The 25,853-nt window shown below is 41.9% G+C and overlaps 2 protein-coding genes across 4 annotated transcripts in view; both read right to left on the reverse strand.

Moving 5' to 3' along the window:
- Window positions 1-1,736: 1,736 nt before the first annotated feature.
- LOC133452716 (probable pancreatic secretory proteinase inhibitor) lies at window positions 1,737-3,688 on the reverse strand. 2 transcript variants are annotated; one of them, XM_061732299.1, is made up of 4 exons: window positions 3,515-3,688; window positions 3,116-3,141; window positions 2,855-2,967; window positions 1,737-1,915 (listed from the first exon to the last, which is right to left on the reverse strand). In XM_061732299.1, exons 1-4 carry the CDS (start codon window positions 3,564-3,566, stop codon window positions 1,870-1,872), a joined length of 237 nt encoding a protein of 78 aa, XP_061588283.1. In that variant the 5' UTR covers window positions 3,567-3,688; the 3' UTR covers window positions 1,737-1,869. The 2 variants fall into 2 exon arrangements, with proteins under 2 accessions (XP_061588283.1, XP_061588274.1); XM_061732290.1 differs by having other exon boundaries at window positions 3,116-3,147; window positions 3,515-3,626.
- A 4,638-nt stretch (window positions 3,689-8,326) lies between these two features.
- The window catches only part of LOC133444373 (phospholipid-transporting ATPase ABCA1-like), a 38,723-nt gene continuing 21,196 nt past the window's right edge, over window positions 8,327-25,853 (reverse strand). Inside the window, exons 14-51 of one of the 2 annotated variants that reach the window (XM_061722130.1) lie at window positions 25,599-25,775; window positions 24,671-24,893; window positions 24,232-24,453; window positions 23,787-23,991; window positions 22,946-23,059; window positions 22,652-22,826; window positions 22,421-22,552; window positions 22,189-22,328; window positions 21,401-21,538; window positions 21,051-21,280; window positions 20,886-20,958; window positions 20,562-20,764; window positions 20,143-20,194; window positions 19,849-19,953; window positions 19,507-19,655; window positions 19,219-19,343; window positions 18,468-18,566; window positions 18,149-18,338; window positions 17,964-18,058; window positions 17,819-17,851; window positions 17,625-17,730; window positions 17,343-17,417; window positions 16,212-16,381; window positions 15,932-16,109; window positions 15,671-15,786; window positions 15,440-15,584; window positions 15,212-15,335; window positions 14,983-15,112; window positions 14,613-14,796; window positions 13,490-13,596; window positions 13,252-13,393; window positions 13,005-13,139; window positions 12,808-12,911; window positions 12,568-12,660; window positions 12,073-12,316; window positions 8,987-11,969; window positions 8,588-8,619; window positions 8,327-8,439 (exon numbers count right to left, since the gene is read on the reverse strand). In XM_061722130.1, coding sequence (XP_061578114.1) covers window positions 11,826-11,969; window positions 12,073-12,316; window positions 12,568-12,660; window positions 12,808-12,911; window positions 13,005-13,139; window positions 13,252-13,393; window positions 13,490-13,596; window positions 14,613-14,796; window positions 14,983-15,112; window positions 15,212-15,335; window positions 15,440-15,584; window positions 15,671-15,786; window positions 15,932-16,109; window positions 16,212-16,381; window positions 17,343-17,417; window positions 17,625-17,730; window positions 17,819-17,851; window positions 17,964-18,058; window positions 18,149-18,338; window positions 18,468-18,566; window positions 19,219-19,343; window positions 19,507-19,655; window positions 19,849-19,953; window positions 20,143-20,194; window positions 20,562-20,764; window positions 20,886-20,958; window positions 21,051-21,280; window positions 21,401-21,538; window positions 22,189-22,328; window positions 22,421-22,552; window positions 22,652-22,826; window positions 22,946-23,059; window positions 23,787-23,991; window positions 24,232-24,453; window positions 24,671-24,893; window positions 25,599-25,775 — 5,077 coding nt within the window. In that variant the 3' untranslated portion in view covers window positions 8,327-8,439; window positions 8,588-8,619; window positions 8,987-11,825. Of the gene's footprint in view, window positions 8,440-8,587; window positions 8,620-8,986; window positions 11,970-12,072; window positions 12,317-12,567; window positions 12,661-12,807; window positions 12,912-13,004; window positions 13,140-13,251; window positions 13,394-13,489; window positions 13,597-14,612; window positions 14,797-14,982; window positions 15,113-15,211; window positions 15,336-15,439; window positions 15,585-15,670; window positions 15,787-15,931; window positions 16,110-16,211; window positions 16,382-17,342; window positions 17,418-17,624; window positions 17,731-17,818; window positions 17,852-17,963; window positions 18,059-18,148; window positions 18,339-18,467; window positions 18,567-19,218; window positions 19,344-19,506; window positions 19,656-19,839; window positions 19,954-20,142; window positions 20,195-20,561; window positions 20,765-20,885; window positions 20,959-21,050; window positions 21,281-21,400; window positions 21,539-22,188; window positions 22,329-22,420; window positions 22,553-22,651; window positions 22,827-22,945; window positions 23,060-23,786; window positions 23,992-24,231; window positions 24,454-24,670; window positions 24,894-25,598; window positions 25,776-25,853 lie in introns of both variants that reach the window. The other variant, XM_061722121.1, reaches the window with a different exon arrangement.

Raw genomic sequence — 25,853 nt, forward strand, 5'->3', positions numbered from 1 at the left:
ATTAATACATAATTCATATGTAAACTAGATATATTCAAATGTATAATACAAATGTATTATATTTACATAAGTCTTCGTCTTTGAGTGCAAAATACATTTTGAAAACCCCCACATTTTCAAATTGTCTCCCCTCTCCATACAGTCCTTTTGCAGATGTGGCCCCCGGCCGAATCTAGTTGAATACCCCTGTTGTAGAGGATGGGGCTGAGGACACAACCCTGTGGAATGCCAATGTTTGTGGTGATGCTGTCCTGTTATCGATCCTGACAAACTGTGGTTTACCAGTCAAAAAGCCAGTCACAGCGGGTGAGGTTGGTGATATTTTGGAAGTACAGTCCGTAAGTTGTACTGATGAAAGTCATCTGTGACAATAAAAACAGCGTCTACATACGTTGTCTCTAACTCGCTGATGATGGAGTTTGCAGTGCGCTGCTGTAGAGTCAGCTCATGGCTGGATGTAAAGAGAACTCACGCGGTAGATAGTAGGGGTGGCATTTCAATATTAAAAACTCCACATCTGGCAAACACTGCTTGTAGACAGTCGTCCCCACACTACAAGTTGTTGATAAATGCACACACACCTCACCCGATAGCCTTACTCGAGGCTGGTCTGGTCTCCTCTGTGTATCGAGTGAGTCTGTTGCCGAACGGCATATTTTGGGAATTTGTCTGAAAGCCATGTCTCTTTGAAAATAAGCGCGCAGCACTCTCGTACTAGTGCGCCATAAGAGGCTGGGTAGCAGTGGTCAGCAAGCCCGAGCTTCTAGCCTTGCGTGGAGTCCCCCCCCTCTTGCCTCCCTTGCGTCTCCATCTCTGGAGCACTCTCTTGGGTTATGCTGGTATATTTATTATTTCATGACACTTTTATTTTGCGATGCCACATTTACGTATTACATTTCATGACACTTATTTTATTTATTTCATGGCTCTTTTATTTCATGTTATTATATTCAAATGGGGGTGGGGGCGTGGTTTGGCATGTGGGTGTGGCCAGTCGTGAACTTCAGCAGATCCTCATGAGGGACAGGAAAGCCGGAAGAAAACAGAAACCCGATAAAAACATTGACGAAGAGGAAAAACAGAATACTGGGCGGACTTGGACTTTCATTAGATGTTTCAGATCGGAATACTGTAAAATATCTGAGACTTAAAGCAGCTCAGACACATTGAGAGGGGCAACCAAACACCTTGATGGAATGACAGCACGTCACCCACCTGCACCAGCCTCACCCACCTACACCAGCCTCACCCACCTGCACCAGCCTCACCCACCTAGACCAGCCTCACCCACCTGCACCAGCCTCACCCACCTGCACCAGCCTCACCCACCTACACCAGCCTCACCCACCTACACTAGCCTCACCCACCTACACCAGCCTCACCCACCTACACCAGCCTCACCCACCTACACTAGCCTCACCCACCTGCACCAGCCTCACCCACCTAGACCAGCCTCCCCGAGCCCTTGTTACCAACTCCAATCATCCTGATTGCAGGCCAATGCAGCGCCATTTGCGGTCTAGATGCGGAGCGGTGGTGAAGATCTCCTGCTCTGTGGTGTGAGCGGCCGTTGCATGAAGACTGGCCGTCTGAGAGCGCCTTGGGACGGGGAGGACGCCACAGCAGGACCTGCTGCTGCTCGCCGTGAAGAATGATGCATGTTTTCACGTTAACGTCACCTACAGTCTTCAATAATACCCCAAAAACAATAAGTGTACATCTCATACATACACGGATCCAGAGAACTTCATTGAAATTTATTATTAATGGCAATGACAAAAACAGGATTTAAGACAGTTGATGTCAATCTTAGAGATGCTTTTTGGCCTCTCATTGGTCTCTTGGCAATGATGTCGGCAGCTGTGCAGGTTAGCAGCGTTCCTCCTTGACAATCCAGATGAATTTCCTGGTTTTTCTGGGGAGAGATTTGTGACATGAAATGGCTGTGAATCACTTTGTCCTCTGAGATCTAGTTCACCTTTGTGCCAGAAAAAAACCCTTCCATCAGTAGATCTCTCCAGGATCAAAGTCTGTCGAGGTAAAATGTATCAATGACCTGATTTTGGCATGTATGACAACATTATTTGCGTCATTGCATACGTGAAATGCTGTATAATTTTTGGTTAATCGTATGTGTAATCACTTTGAGTTAATCAGGTCTGCAATCATTTTTAGTTACTGGTAGTCATGTACACAATTATTCCTAGTTCACTAGTTTGACAGGTCATGTTGAATTCTAACAGGACATAAGCAGAGGAGGAAACTTATCTCTGCATTCAGGCTATCCCTGAAGATGTAACCTTGCAGATTGTCTCTGTGTCCCTGGGAACTGATTGGAGACTCTTCTTCAAAACATAGATAGAAGGCACCGAGGCCTGTGAACGTCTGGCCTTCAGATAACCATATGCACTGCTATGTTTTAGGTACAGGGAGGGGTAGAAAACCGCATTCAGCTTTTATGCTCCACAGATCTGTACGAACTTTCAGAAAACTGCAGGAATGCTGAAACCCTCAGTTCCTTTATATCAAGGTTAAAAACGTATTTATTTACAGCTGCCTTTGACTGAATTATTTAAACCTTTCTGAAGTTAGATTTAAACTATGTTAATTTTAGTACTAAAATATAACCCTAGCTTAATTTTAACTTTGCTTTACTATGCCACAGCAAAGCAGCTCATAATCTTTTCTCTCTTTACTTTTCATGTTTTCATTATGAAAAGCACCTTGAATGCTGAAATGTGTTGTACAAATAAACTTCCCTTGCCTTATTATAGAAAGCGATTATAACTCCAGCTTGGGTATACCTAAACTGATGTGGGAATGACATTAGCATGCAGCAGCTGTGTGTACTCACCGTATCTCCACACAGAGGGTGCACTCGTTGTCGTAAGTGATTCCATCGTTGCCACACACAGGAGAGTAGTTCCAAGGGCACGCAGGCAAAAGCTCCATGTTGTTACAAGAGGGCTGCCAGATATATGAACATTATAATCTGACATAATAGTGTTTTCTGTTACATTGCAGTCCAAGTTTAAAGTTGCACCAAAAAACATAAAACTATACACTTCATATGCATGTATAACATCCATAGTTTCTTTTAAAAGATTCATGTCACCTTTCTCATGGATCCAAACGTGTCCACTGCATCTTAAAAACAAAGAGTCACCTCTTAAAACTTGGAGTAAAGTTCACCTTTTGTACTTTGTACTTTGCATTAATAAGCCAGTTCATGGACAGAGAATTGTAGACAAACTAGCTACACGAAGGCAGATTGAACAAAAAATACAGTTCAGCGTAAAATATTTATCTCCCCTCACACATCAAAAATGTTTTCAGCTCTGTGCTTTCAATTCCAAAGTGTGTTTAACACTTCATATTGAAACAGATACACCTTCTGTAATTCAAATCAATATTTATCTTAAACTTTTATTCCATATAGGAAGAATTACTGACTTACATTTTAGACTATGACGCTTTAAAACTACTTTATAACGTGCGTTTTTTCCTTTCTTACCTGCAGTGACGCAGAGGAGCAGAAGTCCCAGGAAAACAGCTCTTCCAAACATGACGCTGGTGGATGAATAACTGAGTGGCAGGTGCCAGTGGGCACGCGTCTGTATTTGTGGCTCATTTTTTTGTTGGTGCGTGAGCGTGTGTGTGTGGGAATGCAGCACATGAAAACAGACAGTGGTTTGGCATGTGGGTGTGGCCAGTCGTGAACTTCAGCAGATCCTCATGAGGGACAGGAAAGCCGGAAGAAAACAGAAACCCGATAAAAACATCGACGAAGAGGAAGAACAAAACTTAGCAAAATTCGGGGCGGACTTGGACTTTCATTAGATGTTTCAGATCAGAATACTGTAATACTGCCTCACCCACCTGCACCAGCCTCACCCACCTGCACCAGCCTCACCCACCTGCACCAGCCTCACCCACCTACACCATCCTCACCCACCTGCACCAGCCTCACCCACCTGCACCAGCCTCACCCACCTGCACCAGCCTCACCCACCTACACCATCCTCACCCACCTACACCAGCCTCACCGAGCTCTTGTTACCAACTCCAATCATCCTGATTGCAGGCCAATGCAGCGCCATTTGCGGTCTAGATGCGGAGCGGTGGTGAAGATCTCCTGCTCTGTGGTGTGAGCGGCTGTTGCAAGAAGACTGGCCGTCTGAGAGCGCCTTGGGACGGGGAGGACGACACAGCAGGACCCGCTGCTGCTCGCCGTGAAGAATGATGCATGTTTTCACGTTTACGTCACCTACAGTCTTCAATAATACCCCAAAAACATAAGTGTACATCTCATACATACACGGATCCAGAGAACTTCAAAATGTATAATTTTAGAGAAAATGTCACAAGCACACTGATTATTGAAATTTATTATTAATGGCAATGACAAAAACAGGATTTAAGACAGTTGATGTCAATTAGAGATGCTTTTTGGCCTCTCATTGGTCTCTTGGCAATGATGTCGGCAGCTGTGCAGGTTAGCAGCTTTCCTCCTTGACAATCCAGATGACTTTCTTGGTTTTTCTGGGGAGAGATTTGTGACATGAAATGGCTGTGAATCACTTTGTCCTCTGAGATCTAGTTCACCTTTGTGCCAGAAAAACCCTTCCATCAGTAGATCTCTCCAGGATCAAAGTCTGTCGAGGTAAAATGTAACAATGACCTGGCATGTATGACAACATTATTTGCGTCATTGCATACGTGAAATGCTGTATAATTTTGGTTAATCGTATGTGTAATCACTTTGAGTTAATCAGGTCTGCAATCATTTTTAGTTACTGGTACACAATTATTCCTAGTTCACTAGTTTGACAGGTCATGTTGAATTCTAACAGGACATGAGCAGAGGAGGAAACTTATCTCTGCATTCAGGCTATCCCTGAAGATGTAACCTTGCAGATTGTCTCTGTGTCCCTGGGAACTGATTGGAGACTCTTCTTCAAAACATAGATAGAAGGCACCGAGGCCTGCGAACCTCTGGCCTTCAGATAACCATATGCACTGCTATGTTTTAGGTACAGGGAGGGGTAGAAAACCGCATTCAGCTTTTATGCTCCACAGATCTGGAACAAACTTTCAGAAAACTGCAGGAATGCTGAAACCCTCAGTTCCTTTATATCAAGGTTAAAAACGTATTTATTTACAGCTGCCTTTGACTGAATTATTTAAACCTTTCTGAAGTTAGATTTAAACAATGTTAATTTTAGTACTAAAATGTAACCCTAGCTTAATTTTAACTTTGCTTTACTATGCCACTGCAAAGCAGCTCATAATCTTTTCTCTCTTTACTTTTCATGTTTTCATTATGAAAAGCATCTTGAATGCTGAAATGTGGTGTACAAATAAACTTCCCTTGCCTTATTATAGAAAGCGATTATAACTCCAGCTTGGGTATATAGTGGAGCGGCTAAGAGTGGATTTTAGGCAGAATCGTGCATTTGGTGATACAAGCATGAAAATTGGCATGAGCAGTCTCCATGGGTCACTTGACAAGAAAATTGGTCGGGCCACTTGAAATTTCAAGGTGGCGGCCATTTTTCAAGATGGCCGCCACCTTGGTCGATCAATTAAGTGATGTAATTGTTTGGTTGGTGATATAGACATGAAAATTGGCATGAGCAGTCTCCCTGGGTCACTTGACAAGAAACTGCTCACAGCCACTTGAAATTTCAAGATGGCAGCCATTCTTTGAGATTGCCACCTGGATTTTTAAATAATATATTTTCCCATTTTAATTTGAGGTCCTAAAAAGGCCAAGAGTGGATTTTTTACTGTATTTTGTTTAACTCCTCACCCTTGACCTGTCCGATGTGGTAAAACCTGCCAGGAGTTGCCTCCTAACGGCGTAGCTCTCAGGGTTCAGTGAAGTGCACAAGCTCCCTTACCACGACAAGGTAACAGTCACAAGGGAGGTTTTTATTTTTTTGGTTTTTTATTTATTTATTTTTTTACCTAAATGAACAGACAGTAACGTTGTCAAATAAATACTAAGGAATGGAGAAACAAAAAGGAAGATTATTAAAATGGCCAGCTTTGGTGCTGAATGGATAGCGCTCCAAAAAATAATTGAACAAGTATTTACTGAATGGCAATATGGGCAGATCTAGAGGCAACAGCAGCTCTGACTGACATAGCCGTGGAACCTTGATAAACTGAAAATATCCCTCACAAATTAAAGGTAGAGGTGCTGACATTACAAAGTATCTCCTCAACTAAAAATATCTCTCACTGGTAATTAGCCAGTGGAAAAAATACTAAAGAACTAAACTAAAAATGCGATTAACTGGAAAAACTGAAGACAAACTGATGTGGCCATGGGGAGCCGAGCCATAGGTCTACACCTGAAAACACAGGTGCCAAGGGGGAGTAACCCTGGCAAAAAGAATATGCAGATAGGATCTAGCAGGGGCAACTACACAGACATGTACAAGTGAGTCCATATCTGAAGCACTTACACCTTCCAGTACATGCCTTGGTGCCCCCGCATTTGGTCAACTCCCCACAACTCTCTGCAATAGGTGGAAAAGTAGTCCAAAAGATTTTCAATTCCTCATCTTGTTTTATCCATCCCCAGTCAGATGGGCTTGGCATTTGTGGTTGTCGCTTTAATGCCTGTCCCCACACGTATCCAGCCTCATAAGATGCACGTTTGGCATGCTCTTTGAGTGCTGCTTGAGCTAGGGGGATCAGGTCATATGGTCTTTGCTTTCTGGCAAAGAGATCAAGCCTCGCCTCATTCACAGTTGTGACATCGCAGGATCTGTCATACATTAGCACAACAAATCTCTCGGTTCTGTTTTGCAAGAGCATAGAGTGGCTGGTCAGCAGTTATGACAGGCGTTTGTTTGGATTCAGGAATGCCACTGTATCACTAACTTTGTCCATGACATGCTTTACTGTTGCAACAAAGTGGGCTTGGTCTCGGAGGAGAGGAAGCAGTGATGTAATGCTGACTTTAAAATCCAGGCTCCTCCGTTGGGATGCATGGTGGGCTAGGGTTAGGCTAACTTTCTCCAGCCAGTCAAACTCGGGTGCCAAGTTTCTGTTGAATACAGTGAGGTCTGGTAAAGGTAGGTTGGCTACAGGATGGGGCTCTGGGTTTTTCTTTCTGAAGAAAGCTGGTTGGATGTTCGAGAAGGATTCAGGAATTTCAGGAACTTTGCTTGGTCTGTCATCTGAAAGTTGGAGTGGTGGCCTTATCTCACCCTCATTGTTAAGACCTGGATGTTGGAACATGGAAATACTTGTACCATGAAAGGATGTATGGGCTGTTGTTCCTGTGGGATTATGGTCAATGTTGTCCATAGCAGATGTGGTGAAGAGTCCCTTTCTCAGAATCGGTGGGCAGACAACCCCATCTACCACATACTGGTTCACCACAGATTCTCCTAGCAGTGCGGAAACCTCCAACACCCTGTCATAGGAGATGCATATCCCATTCTCATGAAGTAGGTCAATGAGTTGTCGCTTTCGTGTTTTAGCATACACCGCCATTCCAATGTAAACAGCAAATGGAGTTTCACGGTCTCTCGACTGCCTATGGGTTGCTGCACCATCTTTGCACTTAGTTTTGCAATTGTCTAATCTCTATTCTTATTTACCCGTAATCACCAAATCAACACAAATGTACTTTTATGCCTCAGTGTTAGAGGTTTTTTTCATGGCATAAAATTGTTTTGGCATCATCCAAAACTTAAAAAATAATGACTCTAAGTCCTCTTTACTGAAAAAAAAAATGTATATGGGAAAATTGATCTTTTGAGGATCCAGTGGCGGCTCACGGCAGTTTCCATGCTTGTAATTGCCTAAATGCTCCAATAAGGTGGTGGCCATCTTGAAAAAATGTCCGCCATCTTGAAATCCCAATTGGCTGTGAGCAGTTTCTTGTCAGGGGAACAATGAGACCGCTCATGCCAGTTATCATGCTTGTATAACCAACTTTACATCACTTAACTGCTCCACTAAGGTGGTGGCCATCTTGAAAAATGGCTGCCATCAAGTGGCTGGTAGCATTTTCTTGATAAGTGACTCATGGAGACTGCTCATGCCAATTTTCATGTCTATATCACCAACCAAACAATTACATCACTTAATTGATCGACCAAGGTGGCGGCCATCTTGAAAAATGGCCGCCAGCTTGAAATTTCAAGTGGCCCGACCAATTTTCTTGTCAAGTGACCCATGGAGACTGCTCATGCCAATTTTCATGCTTGTATCACCAAATGCACGATTATGTGACTTATCTGCTCCGCTAATACCTAAACGGATGTGGGAATGACATTAGCATGCAGCAGCTGTGTGTACTCACCGTATCTCCACACAGAGGGTACACTCGTTGTCGTAAGTGATTCCATCGTTGCCACACACAGGAGAGTAGATCCGAGGGCACGCAGGCAAAAGCTCCATGTTGTTACAAGAGGGCTGCCAGATATATGAACATTATAATCTGACATAATAGTGTTTTCTGTTACATTGCAGTCCAAGTTTAAAGTTGCACCAAAAAACATAAAACTATACACTTCATATGTTTGTCTAACATCCATAGTTTCTTTTAAAAGATTCATGTCACCTGTCTCATGGATCCAAACGTGTCCACTGCATCTTTAAAACAAAGAGTCACCTCTTAAAACTTGGAGTAAAGTTCACCTTTTGTACTTTGTACTTTGCATTAATAAGCCAGTTCATGCACAGAGAATTGTAGACAAACTAGCTACACGAAGGCAGATTGAACAAAAAATACAGTTCAGTGTAAAATATTTATCTCCCCTCACACATCAAAAATGTTTTCAGCTCTGTGCTTTCAATTCCAAAGTGTGTTTAACACTTCATATTGAAACAGATACACCTTCTGTAATTCAAATCAATATTTATCTTAAACTTTTATTCCATATAGGAAGAATTACTGACTTACATTTTAGATTATGATGCTTTAAAACTACTTTATAACGTGCGTTTTTTCCTTTCTTACCTGCAGTGACGCAGAGGAGCAGAAGTCCCAGGAAAACAGCTCTTCCAAACATGACGCTGGTGGATGAATAACTGAGTGGCAGGTGCCAGTGGACACGCCTCCGTATTTGTGGCTCATTTTTTTGTTGGTGCGTGAGCGTGTGTGTGTGTGGGAATGCAGCACATGAAAACAGACACACATCCCCTTGGAAAACGCTAGAAATGTAGCCATCAGCAGACACAAACACGGTGAACATTTTGTTAATCAGTAGCTGTGAACTTTTGTGTTTTCAGGCCAACGTTGTTTTAAAAGCACACGACCATAAGAGGCAAAGGGAAATACATAATTAAATGAAAAGTCTGTTATTTCAAAATGTATGAATTTTTATTAATGTAAAGAATAACTATTCACAACAGGTAACAGACTCCATCAAACATAATACTTAAAAATGTAAACAAATAATAATATTGAGCAGAAAAAGAGAAAAATCACCTTAGTACACTCCTGCATTTCTCATTATGTCAAAAATGTCTCTGTTTTTCAACATTTTACTAATTTCTCTCTGTCATGTAAGCCTCCGTTCTCTATTTCAAGTTTCAGACCAGTCTTTTACCACAGTGGTATAGCTCTGGGTTTTTTTTTCCCTCAATCGTGTCTGCCGTGTGTTCCAGTGCTGAGATTTGTTTTAACACTTGCAAATCCATATTTCTACATGGATGAAACGAAGGCTGCTAAGCTTATAAAGTGCTCAATTTATTTATTTAAAAACAGAGGGGTTTTGGATAAAAAGGATCACATCCTCCTTTTACAGATCCCCGATTTAATGGAAACTCGGTCCAAGATTTTTCATGAGACAGAACACTTTTAATCCGTCATCAATACATACCCTGGATGTGATTTATTTGGACTATAAAGCATTACAAGCGTAATGCTATTTGACATGCTCCTCAAGTTCAGTCTGGCTGATTGACAATCTATTAAAAACGATTGTTTGAAAAACCTCAACCTCAACAATTGTCTTCAGTGTGGCAGTTGACGGATCTAGACAGAAGAGGTTAGAAGATTGCAGCATCTCTAGAAGATTGAATGAATTTGCAGTCTAGCTAAGACTGAATGAGAGCACACATTTGATATATCCTGTATGTGCATTACTTTGTTTTGCGCAGCTGGCAATGTAACTGTATGTAACACATGTAACACATGTCCCCTTAGGATTATGCTGGTCGATGAAAGATACATGTTCACTTCCATTTGGCACAGATAGTATTAGTTCACTCCACTGTTAACGTCACAAAATTGCTGCTGTACATAATATCCACATTGGTAGCGTCTCGGGTCTCCCATCACATCCCCGCGAAGACATTTTATAAAATAATTTTGTTATCCTTTGACCAAACCCGCATTTTGAGTTTCCTCGTGGTTTTTTTCACAAAATAATTTGGGTTTAAACCCCAAGTACACATGCTCCAGTAATCCAGCAGCGCCGAGGAGGAATACAGTCCTCTCGACTGCTTCAAACACAGATCTAGTAGCATGCTTTGATCTACACGGATACACACAGAAGCACTGTTAGCAGAAAGTGTGTAGTCCTGATGGAAAGCATGCACTATAATATTTGCATGGTACTTCCACAGACAAGCCTGATTGGTGAGGAATCTAAAGTCCTCCTGCGTTCACCCTGATCCAGCTTCGGTTCGATCTGAGTAAAAAAAAAAAAGTCCTGATAGCAGACTGCACACTTTGAACATACATAAGGAACTACTGTTTTTTGTTGGTTTGTTTTGATTTTGACAATGACAGACAATTTAAAAGCTTTTTCATCATTTTAGTTTGTTTTTTTTTACAAAAAAAGCCTTCTGTTGTGCTTTGATGCAAGCCGTCGTTAATCTACAATCACCGGCAGCCTACATACACTGTTGGTTTTAATGGAGTGCTCAAAGTTGTCTCTCCACCAGTATAGGCACTGTGCTGGACAATGTTAAGGACACCAAGAAAACATATAGAAAAGAAAACTTGGTTAGCGATCTGAATCGTTCAACAAGAAAACAACAATTAAACAATTAAAACAACAAAAAAACTACCTATGTAGAGAATGAAATTTCTTCAAATTAACAAGTAGATGATTGCACATTTGTAACTGAAACGAAATTGAGAGGGTTATTTTTTTTTTTTTTTTCAATTACTGTTTTCATTACAAAATAACTGTTTGGTAATAAAAAGAAATTGAGAGCGGTTTGACCCTGAATAAAAAAGTAGCAAGTCCATCCTGGTATAGCTGGCAGTGAATGATCCGAATCATCTCGTTTTACACTGTTGCGAACTCCAGAGAGCAGCACATACACAATCCCATGGAAAACTGCTTACTACTTTGAGGAATGGGGATGAGCCACTCGAGATATTTGCTTCTATCCTCCCCTCCGTCTGTCTTGTCAACTAAAGTGAGTAGCCAGACCTTCCAATTGAACACAGGGTTAAAATCCTGCCGTCACTTCAAGTGTCTTCTTTCTTCCAGTCCACCCAGTGAAGGAGAAGCACCAGTCTCCAACCATCACAGGAATAACTTCTCATCTTAAATATATCTACATATATATTTCTTGCATTGATTTGCATTGAGTTTTCATTGTTTCAGTGTCTGTCACAATACTTGCAGTCCTTGCAATTGCAAGAGACTGTGAGCGGAGGTGCAGCTCCACTGAGAAATGATAACAATTAAAAAAAGACTAAAAAATAAAGATAAAAAAAACGAATGGTATGTCATAGTTTGTTTCTCTCCCCCACAAGTTAGTGGTCCATATTTCTAAGATGGGGGGAGGGGGGGCTGGGTGAAGCATCGCAACTCCCACTGATGGATGCCGTGGGATCACACGCAGCTCTCCCTGGTCTTGTTGTCCACAAGGAAAGAGTTTAGTTTGGAAAGGTCCACTACAACAGCATCCCGCTTGTTCAGATGCACATCTTTCAAATGGTCCTCATCACTTTGGTCCTTGGCAAAATTTACAAACACCTTTGAGAAGGAAAATACAAGGACAAAACATAAAATTAGACTTATCTTAAATTGATTGCCATTCATCTCAGTTGTAGCCAGAGCCTATGTTACATCTGCTTACTTGGTCTAAAGTGGTTTGAGAGACGGAATAGTCCTCTATGCTGAGTGCGTCCTTGTTCGTTGAGAGCAGGGAGAAGATGCGGGCCAGGGAGGTGAGGGATGAGGGAAGTTGGTACTGCAGCATGTTCCGGTGCTTTTCCTTAAGCGTACTCCCCGGAAGCTCCTCTTCAATGAACTCCATGACGGGCCGAAGGTCTGGGTCCGGCCCCGCCACCCGCAGGATGATGGTGTAGCCGTCACCAAACCTGAGAAGAATATACAAACATGCTCAATCTTATTGCTACGTAAAGGCTACTGTTTTAGTCCTTGATTTGGTAGCTCCTGCACTCATTTTCAACACTTAAGACCAAAATAAATTACATGGACAAATAAACGCAGGTATTTAGAAGTGTTTTTTTTTTTTCTTTTTTAAAGTGAAACATTGAAAAATAGTTTTACAATAATTTCAAAAATAAAAAGTTTGTGTGCTGTGAAATGTTCTGTGGTGGGTGCCGACCTGTTTTTTAGGTGCTGCACGCTGCCCAGACAGCGGAACCTGCCGTTGACCATGATGGCCATCCTGGTGCACAGCGCTTCGCACTCCTCCATGCTGCAAAAACACAACAGCACAGGAAACGATTAACCACAATGACGTACATATAGAATACAGAAGCAATTCGTTGGGCGTGTTTAAACATACTGGCAACAAGTAAAAAGGTTAGTTTAACTATATGGTCCGTAAGATTGACTGTCTGACCTGTGAGACGTAAGGACTACAGATCGTCCCTCTTTGATGATGCTCAAGATGGCGTTCCACAGGGCTCGACGCGCCTTAGGGTCCATGCCTGTCGTTGGTTCATCCTGTAAACAAGTAACAACAGAAACTCAGCTGCTGCTACGAAACAAGGTTGAATACACCAGTATGTCTTCAGCAAAACAAATCATCCCACTAACCAGAAACACAACAGGGGGTCCTCCTATGAGAGCAATGGCAGTAGAAAGCTTCCTCATGTTCCCTCCGCTGTAGCTGCCAGCTGATTTGTCCACATATTTGACCAGACCCAGTTTCCGGATGCCCCACTCTGCCACCTAGTGGAGGGACAGAGACTGCATTTATAATCTTGTTTTGGTGTTTTGTGTTTAATTCATACAGTAGGAGTCTAGGTTATATGAAAATCGACATGTGTGTGTGTATGGTTACCTCACAGACTTCCTTTTCAGGTACTCCTCTCAGGATAGCATAGAATTCCAGGTGCTCTCTGCCGGTCAATAGGTCATTAATAGCATCAAACTGGGGACAGTAACCCATGTTCTGGTGCACTTCATCTATCTCAGTATTCACGCTGGAGGGAGATATCAAACACAAGTATGAGTTTATTTAATAGAAAGAAAAAAATGACATTTCTGAAGTAAATTAGACGGATTGTTTTGTCACTCACCTCTTGCTAGCCAAGTAGGCCTCACCACTGGTGACCAAAGAGTCTCCTGTCAGCATTTTGAAGGTGCTCGTCTTCCCTGCTCCATTCACTCCGAGCAGACCAAAACACTACAGGAAAGCCAAATAATATATTTAAATACTGAAAACACATTTATTATACTAGCTGAAAATGTTAAACTGAAGCAGGACTTGCTGGTCCCTTGTTGTTACGTATATGCATCTGTTAGAATCATTCCTATACAGCAGTGCGTGACTGGTAGGGATGGGCGGTATGGACTAAAAAATGTATCACGATCATTTCTGGCATTCATCCTGATAACGATAAAAATGACGATAAAAAAATACCAATTCAACTCCATCCACCAACCTCATCAACGGGAATTTATCCTTCTTTTTCTTTCTTTCTTTCTTTCTTTCTTTCTTTCTTTCTTTCTTTCTTTCTTTCTTTCTGGCTCATTTCCTTCCTTCCTTCCTTTTTCCCTTCCTTCTTTCCTCCTGCTCTCTCCTTCCATCTTCCCTTCCTCTTTTCTCCCTTCCTTCCTCCTTTCCTTGTTTTCTCCCTTCCTTCTCCCCTTCCTTCCTCCTTTCCTTGTTTTCTCCCTTCCTTCTCCCCTTCCTTCCTTCCTTCCTTCCTTCCTTCCTTCCTTCCTTCCTTCCTTCCTTCCTTCCTTCCTTCCTTCCTTCCTTCCTTCCTTCCTTCCTTCCTTCCTTCCTCCTTTCCTTGTTTTCTCCCTCCCTTCATTCCTTCCCTTTTCCCTTACTTCCTCCTGCTCTCTCCCTTCCTTCCTTCCTTCCTTCCTTCCTTCCTTCCTTCCTTCCTTCCTTCCTTCCTTCCTTCCTTCCTTCCTTCCTTCCTTCCTTCCTTCCTTCCTTCCTTCCTTCCTTCCTTCCTTCCTTCCTTCCTTCCTTCCTTCCTTCCTTCCTTCACGTACGTTGTGCGTGGATTTAACACAGATCCATAAATCTGACTTTACACAAAAACGTCATCAACAGGAATTTATCGTTTTTACCGTGAGATACAAATTCTTATCGTGAGGAATATTTTTGACGGTTTATCGTGAACGGTAAAATATCGCCCATTCCTAGTGACTGGTGTTACAGGTTGAAGATGAAGACGTGTGTACCTCTCCAGGGGGGATGCCAACGCAGAGCCGGTCCACTGCGGGCTTCTGTTTCCGCTTGTAAATCTTGGTGAGCTGTCTGAGCTCCAGGATGTCTGACTGACCCCCTCCGCTCAGAATCCTCTGCCGCTCTCTGGCCACATCCTCATCCTCTTCCCCGATAGGCTTCAGGTGGCTGGTGGATGACCTAGAGGGTGACGCAGAGGAGAGCTCAGATTTCACACAGACCTGCAGGACGTTTTACGTGAGAATCCTTCTCCCCATATTGAATTTTACACACAAATCCCAACTGACTTTTCTGAATGATCAAAGGTTCTGTGAAATTTGGAAAAAAGGGCATTTAAAGTGGACTACTCCGACATATTTCTCCCACCTGGCCTTGAAGCAGAAGCGGTACTGAATGAGGACGGTGATGCAGAAGAAGACGACGCCCTCTACGGCCATTGCAAACAGGTTCTTTCCAACCATGTCCCAAGCCAGAGGAGAGCGGAAACGGTTTTCACCTACAACAGACCAGACCTCGTTAATACTTTAATAATGTTTGCTTTGTGTAGCTTGCCAAGATCACATAATCATAAATAATAAATCATTTGTGCACTTACCGAATCTCTCCAATGCATCAGCCATGGCCTGATTTTTGACCATGTCAATTAGACCTCTACCAAGGCAGAAGTGAGGGAAGATGAGGAACACGTTCTTCAAGATGTCATTAATACCGCCAATCTCCTAAAAGAGGAAGGATGTCAATATTTGGCCATTTGAACACTACATTTTAACAACAAAAGAAAACCTGCCAGAATAATAATCTCCTGTTTCTATTAATGACTTACATTGCTTCCAAACAGTTCCAGGACAAACGTGGACACGCTGCCGTTGATTCCTATCAGTATGTTGACGCTGGTTAGGACCACGTAGGCAGTGCTGGGGATCTTAAAGAAGAAGGAGGCTGGGTACATCAGGGGGGTGATTGACCATCTGCAAAAAGATCCCACACATTTAGGCTTAATAAAGACAAAAAAACATAGGAAGAGAAGAAGATATGTAGTTTTGGTTCTAGTTACCCATAAAGCAACAGAAGCAGGGCCAGAACTGGCAGATTGGTGGATGAGACATAAGCGTCTTGTTGGAAACACACAAATATAATGATCACCAGTGTGGCTGGAACAATGTAATTGCACTGCAAGAGAGAGAGGGAGGGAGAGGGAGGACAGGAAGATGAAAAAAAAGCAACTGTACATTTCACTGTCCTATATTCATATCAGGATTAGGACAAGAACTTTCTTCTTTCTCTGTGAAGTGACGCCAGCTGTGCAGTGTCTCACCATATCCCAAACAAAGTTTGCCAGCCAATAGAGGAAGGGTTGGACTCCACTGATGAACTGCATGTGTTTGGCTTTGTTCACTCTCTCTTGGATGAGAAAGACCACAAAACTGGCAGGGACGAAGGACATGGCGAAGATGACGCAGATGGACACCAGCACGTCCACTGATGTTGTCATCCTGGGAAAGAGAACGGGATGGGGCATACGTCGGAAAAAGGTCAAAATCTTTACGTTATGTTGTGAATTTGAAACCATTTCCCACGTTTGCCGTAATACTCACAAAGCAACTTGGGATAGCTGCTCCTTGGTGAGGTTCAGTGGGTGATTGTGGGCAGTGATGCCAAACTTTCTGGGGTCTTTTCCAGCTGGCAGACTGGAACGGAGGATGCCATTGTTCATCACGTTAAGGAAGGATCCAATGCTGTGCCAGCCCTTGTTGTTAAACCAGATCTGCAGGTAAGAAACACAGGTGTTAGGTGGCAGTAAGTGAGGAAAAACAGAGCGGAGCTGAGTGTAAAACAACAGAACAGACCAGAATGAATGAAAATTTTGTTTAAATATATATTTCTCACTCTTTTTTTGACTCCTTCATTTAATTCAATTCAAAATTACTTTATAAGTCCCAAGAGAAATTAGATAAACTTTCTTTGAACACTAGGCTTTATATCTTCATTTATTTTTAAAAAAGGAAACAAAGTATATATATTAAAAAAAAAAACTGTTCTTAAAAGGAGCTTGAGGCCGGATTGTGGCAAGATTTATGAAAAAAAATCTGTATACATTTTAAGTTTTCTAGTAATAATGTCAGATGAAGCGTTCCAAACCCAAAAGAATGAGCCCTCTAGTGTATCTCTCCTTTGCCTTGAACAGGCTGTGTGCTGCAAAATGTGCTGCAATTCGGTCCCGAATTTCCCGCGCTGGGCTGCGGATGTGACGTCACATGACGCTGCATGCACGTTCTCCCCGTTCTCCCGTGCCTGCTTCACTGTTGGCTGCAGTACCCCCAACGGCCGTCGTGGTGAAGGGTGGCGCTAGAGAGTCTCATTTCTTAAAGGGAAATTCGGGACCGAATTGCAGCACATTTTGCAGCACACAGCCTGTTCAAGGCAAAGGAGAGATACACTAGAGGGCTCATTCTTTTGGGTTTGGAACGCTTCATCTGACATTATTACTAGAAAACTTAAAATGTATACGGATTTTTTTCATAAATCCTGCCACAATCCGGCCTCAAGCTCCTTTAATAGGAAGTTTTTATGAATACAGTCTTGTAAAGGTACAGTTAAAACAATGACATGGTAATAGTAGAAATAGACAAAAATCAAGAAGTTTATCATAAATGTGGAGTCAAAGCTGTGACTTTATTATCTGTGTGGAAGCTTCATTGGACCCGCACTTCTGTGTTCATACTGACCTTGACGTTATTCTTGGTGTCCAATCCTTGGATAAAACTGGAGAGGCTGTGAAAAAAGCGATCGGATGCAGTTCCCTGGATGATACGTCAGGCGGAAAGAGAAGGAGAGTCTTCGTAAGTAAACAGGTAAACCAGAGTTTTTGCAGCTCTACAATCCAAAACATGCAGGAACCCTGCACGTGTCTCTGTCTAGTCTCAACAGTCTTGTACAACCGTTGGTATTGTCTTTTTGTAACTGGCTACCACTTTCTGACAGTATGATAATATCATTAACTCTCTTACTCTTTCAAGATGGAAGCGTCTCCTCAGCTGAGCAATCGCCTCATCAATTTCATCTTTGTGGGACAGGAACTGATTACTCCTGGCACCCAATGAGAATCCACCGTACCTGTCATAAAGTACAGCCATTTTAATATCAGCGATGATCACAGCAAAGGACCTCTCCGATATCCATCAGTCATGAACAAATAAAGTACCTGAACTCGTTGACCCAAATCTTGTTCTTCAGGCTGTAGGAGAAGAAAATATTTGATTCAATTCTTTTTGATACCATGAATGAAAAGAAGTCTCATTGCACGTATGATGCCAGGAGAGACGATCACGGTGTCAGGGGAGCCTTACCTCTTGCCAATAATCTGAGCGTAGGTTTTCACCAGATAGTCCGACACATTTCTGCCAGTTAAGTTCTGCAGAGTGTCTTTGTCACTGATTTTCATCTGGATACAAAAGAAGACCAAATAGGTCATATATGTGTGTGTTATTTGTAAACTGGGGTTGAAAATATCTTTCAGTTTCCTGTCACTGACCTGTGGTGGTGGAAGTCCACCGGCTCCGGGGGGGCACTCGGGCAGCATTCTCTTGAGCCCGTCGCAGCTGCACTCACACAGGGGAGAGGGATTCTCCATGGTCCAGTTGCCTTTGTCGAACATGTCCGTCACACTCTGAGGCACTTCAGGCACCGACCACTCATCCTCCACTGCTGTGCACGGCATGTCCCTGATGCCCAGAGAGAGGGGTTTGCATTTAAAGACGTCATTACTGCAGTTTGTATGAAACCTCTGCAGAGCTATGCGTTATTATTCTTTTTCCTGATTGTTAGTTTAAACTCTCCTCCTAAATACTCACGGGATGGGCTCGCCTTTCATGCAGCGTGTTCCAAATCCTGGGTCTTCTGTCAGAGCTCCCAATAGTCTGTTGCTGTGAGCGTCTTCAGGTGAGTCATTACTAGAAAAACACAAATAGCCAGTTACCTTTAGGAATACTCTTCATTTGTTACATTGTCTTCAATGGGAAATAAGTTTAAAACAAACAAATAATACCAAACTAATTATGTTGAACAACTAATTAAAACTAGTCCGATTTTGAAGAGAAACCCTGTTGAATGTCCACAATACCTCCTTATATCTGTTAGCTTTTATATTTAGTACAGGAATTGTTGTTACTCTGTAAACACTACATTAAAATGTGGAACGTACTACAGGTGACTTCTCTTTTTCAGTGAGTTGTGGAAGTTCCTGACCCACTCCAACAGGATTATTTTGCCTTTTCTATCCTGTACTTTATAATTCTGGGTGCTTTTGGCTACCTGGCTACGGACAAACCAGTAAAAGCTTCATCATTCATGTCAGTCGAATGAATGAATGAGTGAGCAAATGAATGAAAGTTGATGTGGAGTCTTTGCCACATTCACTTGTTGTGTGTTGAGCCGGGAAAGGTAAATTTATTGAAAATACTTTGACTTAGGTTAATTTAAGTTTATGAGCTGCTTTCTGGATTGACATGAAGAAAGTTTTTAAAAAAAAGAATCAGAATTAGAGATAAATGAATGAAACAAAAGTGAATTCTTATTTTCTATGCTGAGGGAACGATATCTCACCTGATGAAGGTAAACTGTTCTCCATACATGCTGGGATGCAGAGCCAAACTGGGATACTTTCCAAATGGAGGAACAATCAGGCTGAACACGAGGGCAATGCAAACAAACACTGCTGGAAGAACAATCTGGAAAACACAGCCACGGCAAGTCAGTTCAACCCCATGTCAAAAATAAGTAACTCTTAGAAGAATCCTGGATGGTTGATGCCAGGGGGAGAACACACACACACACACAGTGGAGGCTATTTTATAAAAATAAATCCATGCACACAAATCAGTACCAACATACCTGAGCAAAAAAGCCTTTTCTGGAGCGGCGAGCGTAGAGGAACCGTTTCCACAGCAGTGCAACAAATTGCTGTCTCTTCAGGCTCCAGCCTTTGACCTGGTACGAACCTTTGCCGTCTGTTCCACTGAGCCAATCAGTCTCGCGAGATTCTGAACACATTACATATTTAGCAAATTTGAAATACGATTAGTATTTTTGACATTAGGTAACAGTATCAAGAAATAACAAAAATATCATTTTCTTTGCTTGTAACAACTGCATTCAAAGAAGCATTACAAATGACAGGAACAATACAGTTGCTGTCAATGCACTGCATGGGTAATGCAGTTCTACCTGGGTCACCTTCAGAGTCGTTGAAGTCCAGGTCGTCCTCAGTGAAGGGCTTCAGGCAGCTCTGGTGGTCTCCAAATGCATGACGCCGACGTGTCCTTGTGGGTACAACTCCATCTGCAACCATTGAAGGCCATCATATTAACGTCAACTGTCTGTGTGTTATGGCTTCCTAGAACTCATTAAACAGCTTCCAGTTTTAACATATACAGGTGGTCATTAAAAAAAAAAAGGTGCATTAGTGCTAACAAAAAGTTAGCATCCTCTTGTGAGTCATTACTATACTCAAAATGTCATCAATCTCACCTGAAAGCTCAACAGCGTCCACTCCACTGTCCTCAGCCACTTTCAGGAAAATCTAGAGTAAAAAGAAAAGGGATTAAAATGACATCTGCACTGAAATCACATGGTTCAGGAGAGCACACTTCTGTCACAAGGAGTCAACAAAGGACACACCATGCGATAATAACCGCAGGTTTCATTACTGCAGCAAGGCTGATATCGAGGAATTGGAATGACAGTTTTTTTCTTTGTTTGTTTTTGTCTTTTGGAAGTATTATTTATTATTTGTTGAAAAATAAATAAACACTTCAATGAAAAAGAAAGGAAATCACATGGTTCCTAGCTACAGATCAAATTAGAGCAGAAAGTAAAACACACAACATAAAGGCTTATTCTACTTATGACCATGGTCACTATAGTGGGTCACGTGTAGATTTCTGTACCTCTTCCAGGGTGGTATCGGATATTCCATAACTTGATATTCCCAGGTCAGTGAGTCGGTCATCCAGCTCATGGAAGAGCTCGACAAAGGCTCCATCTTTAGCTGACTGATAGGGCAAGATATAAGTGAGTTCATGGCCGAGATCCTCCACCAAGCGAGCCTCGGAGACGTGCTTGAAAATCACATTGGAGATGAGGGAGACGTCTGTCGGAAAGGAAAAACAGAAACAGTGAATGCCTGATGGACAAGCTGATTTTATAAGACTCCCAAAGCTAGTTACATGAAAGGTGTAATGAAATTCAACCTGTTTACTTTCAATTCTTACCAATAGTGGTGGTTTCACTTTCTGGCTCGCTGCCCAAGCCAGCGTCTGAACTGCTCTCTGATACATTGTCCTCCTGAGCAAAAGAATAAGACCCACTAAAATAAGTAACCGCAGGTTTTGAAACCGGAACAGTGCTTTTAATGTCCGGACGTCCTTATTATATACCTTCTCTGTTTTCTTGCTGTAGGAGACCGTGCTAGCAGAATTCCTGCAGGACTGTAGTGTCAGATCGTAGTCTCTCTTGACCAGGGTCAGGTAGTAACCTGTGCCCAGGTGCGTCTTCAAGAAAAGCGAGGAGCCCACACAGCAGAGCTTCCCGTGGGAAATGATAGCAATACGATCACCCAGGATGTCAGCTTCATCCATGTGGTGAGTGGACAGGATGATGGTGCGGCCTGAGAAAGATGGTCAAAAATAAAGAGTTTATGCATCAAAGAATGAAATTAATAAATATTTAAGCTATGAATCAGGGACTAGCAACAGTTTTTCTTGTCTTTTTTTTTTTTTTTTTTTACCTTGTCTGTATTTCAGCAGCAAGTCCCAGATTCCTCTGCGTGCATAAGGATCTACACCTGCTGTCGGTTCATCCAGAATCACAACCTTTGAGCCTCCAACAAAAGCCAGGGCCACTGACAGCTTCCTCTGCATGCCCCCTGAAAACAGCAGGACAGCAGGATAAACTCATAAATATTTTCTTCAACTGTAAACCGATAAATCCTTCTCCGTCACATGCTCCAAATACCGTATTGGCCCGAATATAAGACGACCCTGATTGTAAGACGACCCCCTTTTTCAAGACTCAAATTTGAAAAAATACTTTTTAAACACCAAATTAAATTTTTATACAGAAAATAATTACAGTACATCTTAAACAAATGATTATAACAATATATTCGAGAGAAAAAGCCTGTTATTTTGCCTCATTCAAATCATGATCTTGAAGTTTGCATCATAACTTCTTCCACCCACTTTTCTCCAGATTGTCGCTACGTTTCTCCTTTTCTGTTATCTCTTCTGTTATTTTCTTCTCTTTTCTTTCTTACCGCTATTTTTTATTTTTCTTCTTCATGCAACTGCTATTTTTATTTTTCTTCTTCATGACGAGGGTTCCTTTGGCCTGGGGAGTTAAGTTCAGCATTCGCTTTAAAGATATCTGGCGGCCATCTAGCGTTGTGAATGGGTATAACGTCTAGACCTCGAATGTAAGACGACGCCCACTTTTTCAGTCTTATTTCAATGCAAAAAACACCGTCTTATATTCGGGACAATACGGTAATTTGCGTTTAACAAATACAAAACTGACCGGAGAGGGTGCTCGTGCGGGACTTCCGTTTGTGGGGCAGGCCGACATCATTCACAATCTGTTCCATTTCAGCTTTCACCTGTTCCTCTGGGAGCCCTTTCAGACGAGCGTAGAACCAGATGTGCTCTTCCACCGTCAACCTGCATTACAACCGAGCAACAATTCAGACATTTATCAAAACGAGCGAGGCTAAAAGTTGGTGAGCTGTTTTCTTCTATCATTGCATACTTACATGCTGAAAAGCACATTGTGCTGGGGACAGACTCCCAGATTCTGTCGGATGGTACTGAGTTCATTGCGGATGTCCTTGCCGAGGATGTAAGCAGTGCCAGAGGTGGGAGGGAACAATCCGGTCAGGATTGACCTACCAAAAGCCAAAAGGGGGACACGATGTAGGTGAACAGATTTCTGATTTGATAAATGCAAGGGAATGGCACATCTGATAACGACTTTATTATCTTACATAGTTGTGGTTTTGCCAGCTCCATTGTGACCAAGGAAGGAGGTGATTTGTCCTTCATAGAATTTCAGGGACAGTCCATCCACGGCCAGCTTGTTTCCATGACTGTAAACCTTCACCAGATTTTCGATGTAAACCCCTGGGTCGATGTGGCCGGGCTCCTCCTCAATGCACTCAGCTGTAGGTAAGATAAAAACAAGAACTATAGTCATTTAGCCATATGCAGAGGTTTCCAAAGACACATATCTTCACTCGATTTTACATTTAAAAAAATCAACAAGTGCCAATATTGTTTACCCTCAGGATTCCCCTTCTTTGACAGAGCGTCGGAGAGGTTTTTATTTTCTTTCTCTCCACACCAATACGTCCTTGTGAAAGGGAAATACCAAGGCCTGGGTATCCCGTACTGGCCTGGAATATAAAAACAATATTCATACTCATGCCCTATTCATCTAAAACATTAATGTGCCAATATATGTATGTATTAGGGATGGGCGGTATGGACTAAAAAATGTATCACGATAATTTCTGCCATTTATCCCGATAACGATAAAAATGACGATAAAAAAATTTAACTCCACCTATAAATCTATCTCGCTCTCAGATCCGCCTTCCGCCATGTTTGTTACACAAAAAACGTAATCAACGGGATTTTATCCTGTTTTCTTTCTTTCTTTCTTTCTTTCTTTCTTTCTTTCTTTCTTTCTTTCTTTCTTTCTTTCTTTTTTCCTCATTTCTTTCTTTCTTTCTTTCTTTCAGGCTCCTTTCTTTCTTTCTTTCTTTCTTTCTTTCTTTCTTTCTTTCTTTCTTTCTTTCTTTCTTTCTTTCTTTCTTTCTTTCTTTCTTTCTTTCTTTCTTTCTTTCTTTCTTTCTTTCTTTCTTTCTTTCTTTCTTTCTTTCTTATTACACAAAAACGTCATCAACAGGAATTTATCGTTTTTACCGCGAGATGACAAATTCTTACTGTGGGGAATTTTTTTGGCGGTTTATCGTGAACGGTAAAATATCGCCCATCCCTAGTATGTGTATATATATATATATATATATATATATATATATATATATATATATATATATATATATATATATATATATTCTAGTAATGATATTCTAGTAATGAATGTTTTGCTTGACTTACCAGGGAAAACAGACTCGATGTACCAGGTCATGATTCCATACAGCACTGCATCAAACAGCATGAGGCAGATGGAGGTGGTCAGATTGTAGCTATCCTCCTCCAGAGGGCTGGCAAGCAAGTTGGACCACTGGATTCCCACCCCTTGCTCCTCAAACAGGGCAAAGTACTCACATCCAAAACCAAAGGCCACAGGAGACAGCAGACTCTGAGAGAAAAACAGACGACACATAGTTAAGTACATCACATGTGGGCATAGAGTGCAGACCAAAAGTTTGGACACACCTTCTCATTCAAACAACTGGGGAAGTGTGTCCAAACGTTTGGTCTGTACTGTACATTAATTTTTTATTTTTTTATTTTTTGAATATCTTAACACTCAAACACTGGAGATATTTTTGCGTTATTGGAAATTCAATGGTACTGATGTTCAATTTCTTCCACACACCACAACAACTTTTGCTCCAAATCCCACGTAGTCTTGCCAGGCAACGCACAGAACGTAGGGCAGGTACAGGGTGAAGTATATGATCCCACCACAGGCCGCTGCCAGGTTGGCACGGGAGAATAGGGTGCTGATGAGAAAGCACTGCATGATGGTCACTATGCCGAAGGATCCCAGGAAAAGGAACACAACACCGGGGTCACTGTAAGGCAGCAGGTTGCCCATCTGAAAAGAAAAAAAAGGCAGATTATTTTTCACAGCTAAGTTTGGTTTGTAGACGTCATAAAAGGACAATCCTCGCTATTATATCAAAAGCTGAATAAAAACATCAGCATCATTTCTTGTAAGTGGGCTCTATTGTTCTCTGCAACAAACTGACATTCCTGCATGTTGATAGACTCTGTCTACACATGATCGCACACGTGTCTGTGCAAACACCAACCTTCAGTAGCATCACCAACAAGCCTGCACTCATCAGCAGCGGGATCAAACTGCTGATGAACCAGCTCAGCCACAGGGTGCCATTGTTCAGTCCCATGATTCTCATGGTCTCTCTCAGACGCGCTTCTTTCTCGTAAACCACCCCCTTGATTATGATGGCCACCGAGTACATCCATGCCAAAGTCATAAAGAGAGGCATTGACCGGCTCATCACTCGCAAGAAACTGTGAAGAAAAAGGCACAAGGACACGTGCATTAAGCTGCTATGCTCTATGCCAGGGGTATTCAACTAGATTGGGCCGGGGGCCACATCTGCAAAAGGACTGTATGGAGAGGGCCGCACAATTTGAAAATGTGGGGGTTTTCAAAATGTATTTTGCACTCAAAGACGAAGACTTATGTAAATATAATATATTTGTATTATACATTTGAATATATCTATTTTACATATTAATTATGTATTAATTGTCTCCAGATTTAGTAATTGTGAATGTTAAATATAATATTCAGATAAAGAAATATTTTGAATGCAAGTTCATTTTGAAACCATGCATTGTGCAAACTTAATGAAATTGATATTGACCTACTTTTAATAAAACACGCCATAATGACAAAGCACCACTTTCCACCAAGATTTCCTTATTTGAATATTATATTAAGCATTGAGCACAACCATTTTAGTCCATAGTAGCCAGTTATAAAAATATTATAAAAAAAAAACAACTTTTTTTTTAAACTTAAAAAACTTTTATTTTTATTTTTTTTCTTCAACAAACACCCCCTTTTTGGAAATATGACCAGGGGCCACATAAAAGCTCCTGGCGGGCCGCATGTGGCCCGCGGGCCGCCAATTGAATATCCCTGCTCTATGCACATGAAAACCTGTATTTGATTTTCTCGTACATATACATATATACATATACACTTACATATCATCAACATAGCAAGGGTAAGGCATCTGCTGAATGTAGATGCCTGTTCTTTCTTTGGTGCCTGTGACGGCTCGGATGATGCCTTGCTCGATGACGTCCTGCAGGTACGAAAATCCGCCCCAGACATACCGAAGGTCCTCAAAGGGGTCTGCCCTGGGACCAGGGTCCCAGTATCTGTGCAAAAAAAAGAGAGCGTTAATGAAAACCATCAGCATGTCTGAGTACATAAGGTCTGCACAGTTATCAGACTTA

Source organism: Cololabis saira, chromosome 1, assembly GCF_033807715.1.
Source record: "Cololabis saira isolate AMF1-May2022 chromosome 1, fColSai1.1, whole genome shotgun sequence".
Classification (NCBI taxonomy): Eukaryota; Metazoa; Chordata; class Actinopteri; order Beloniformes; family Belonidae; genus Cololabis; species Cololabis saira.

What these genes read in the sequence shown, in the direction of transcription:
- LOC133452716 (XM_061732290.1), bottom strand. Translation starts at nt 3,566, where the DNA reads ATGTTTGGAAGAGCTGTTTTCCTGGGACTTCTGCTCCTCTGCGTCACT. An exon ending in GCTCCTCTGCGTCACTGCAG is followed by an intron (nt 3,148 to 3,514) that starts GTAAGAAAGGAA and finishes TTTGTTTTTAAG; the next exon opens with ATGCAGTGGACACGTTTGGA. An exon ending in CGTTTGGATCCATGAGAAAG is followed by an intron (nt 2,968 to 3,115) that starts GTGACATGAATC and finishes TATATCTGGCAG; the next exon opens with CCCTCTTGTAACAACATGGA.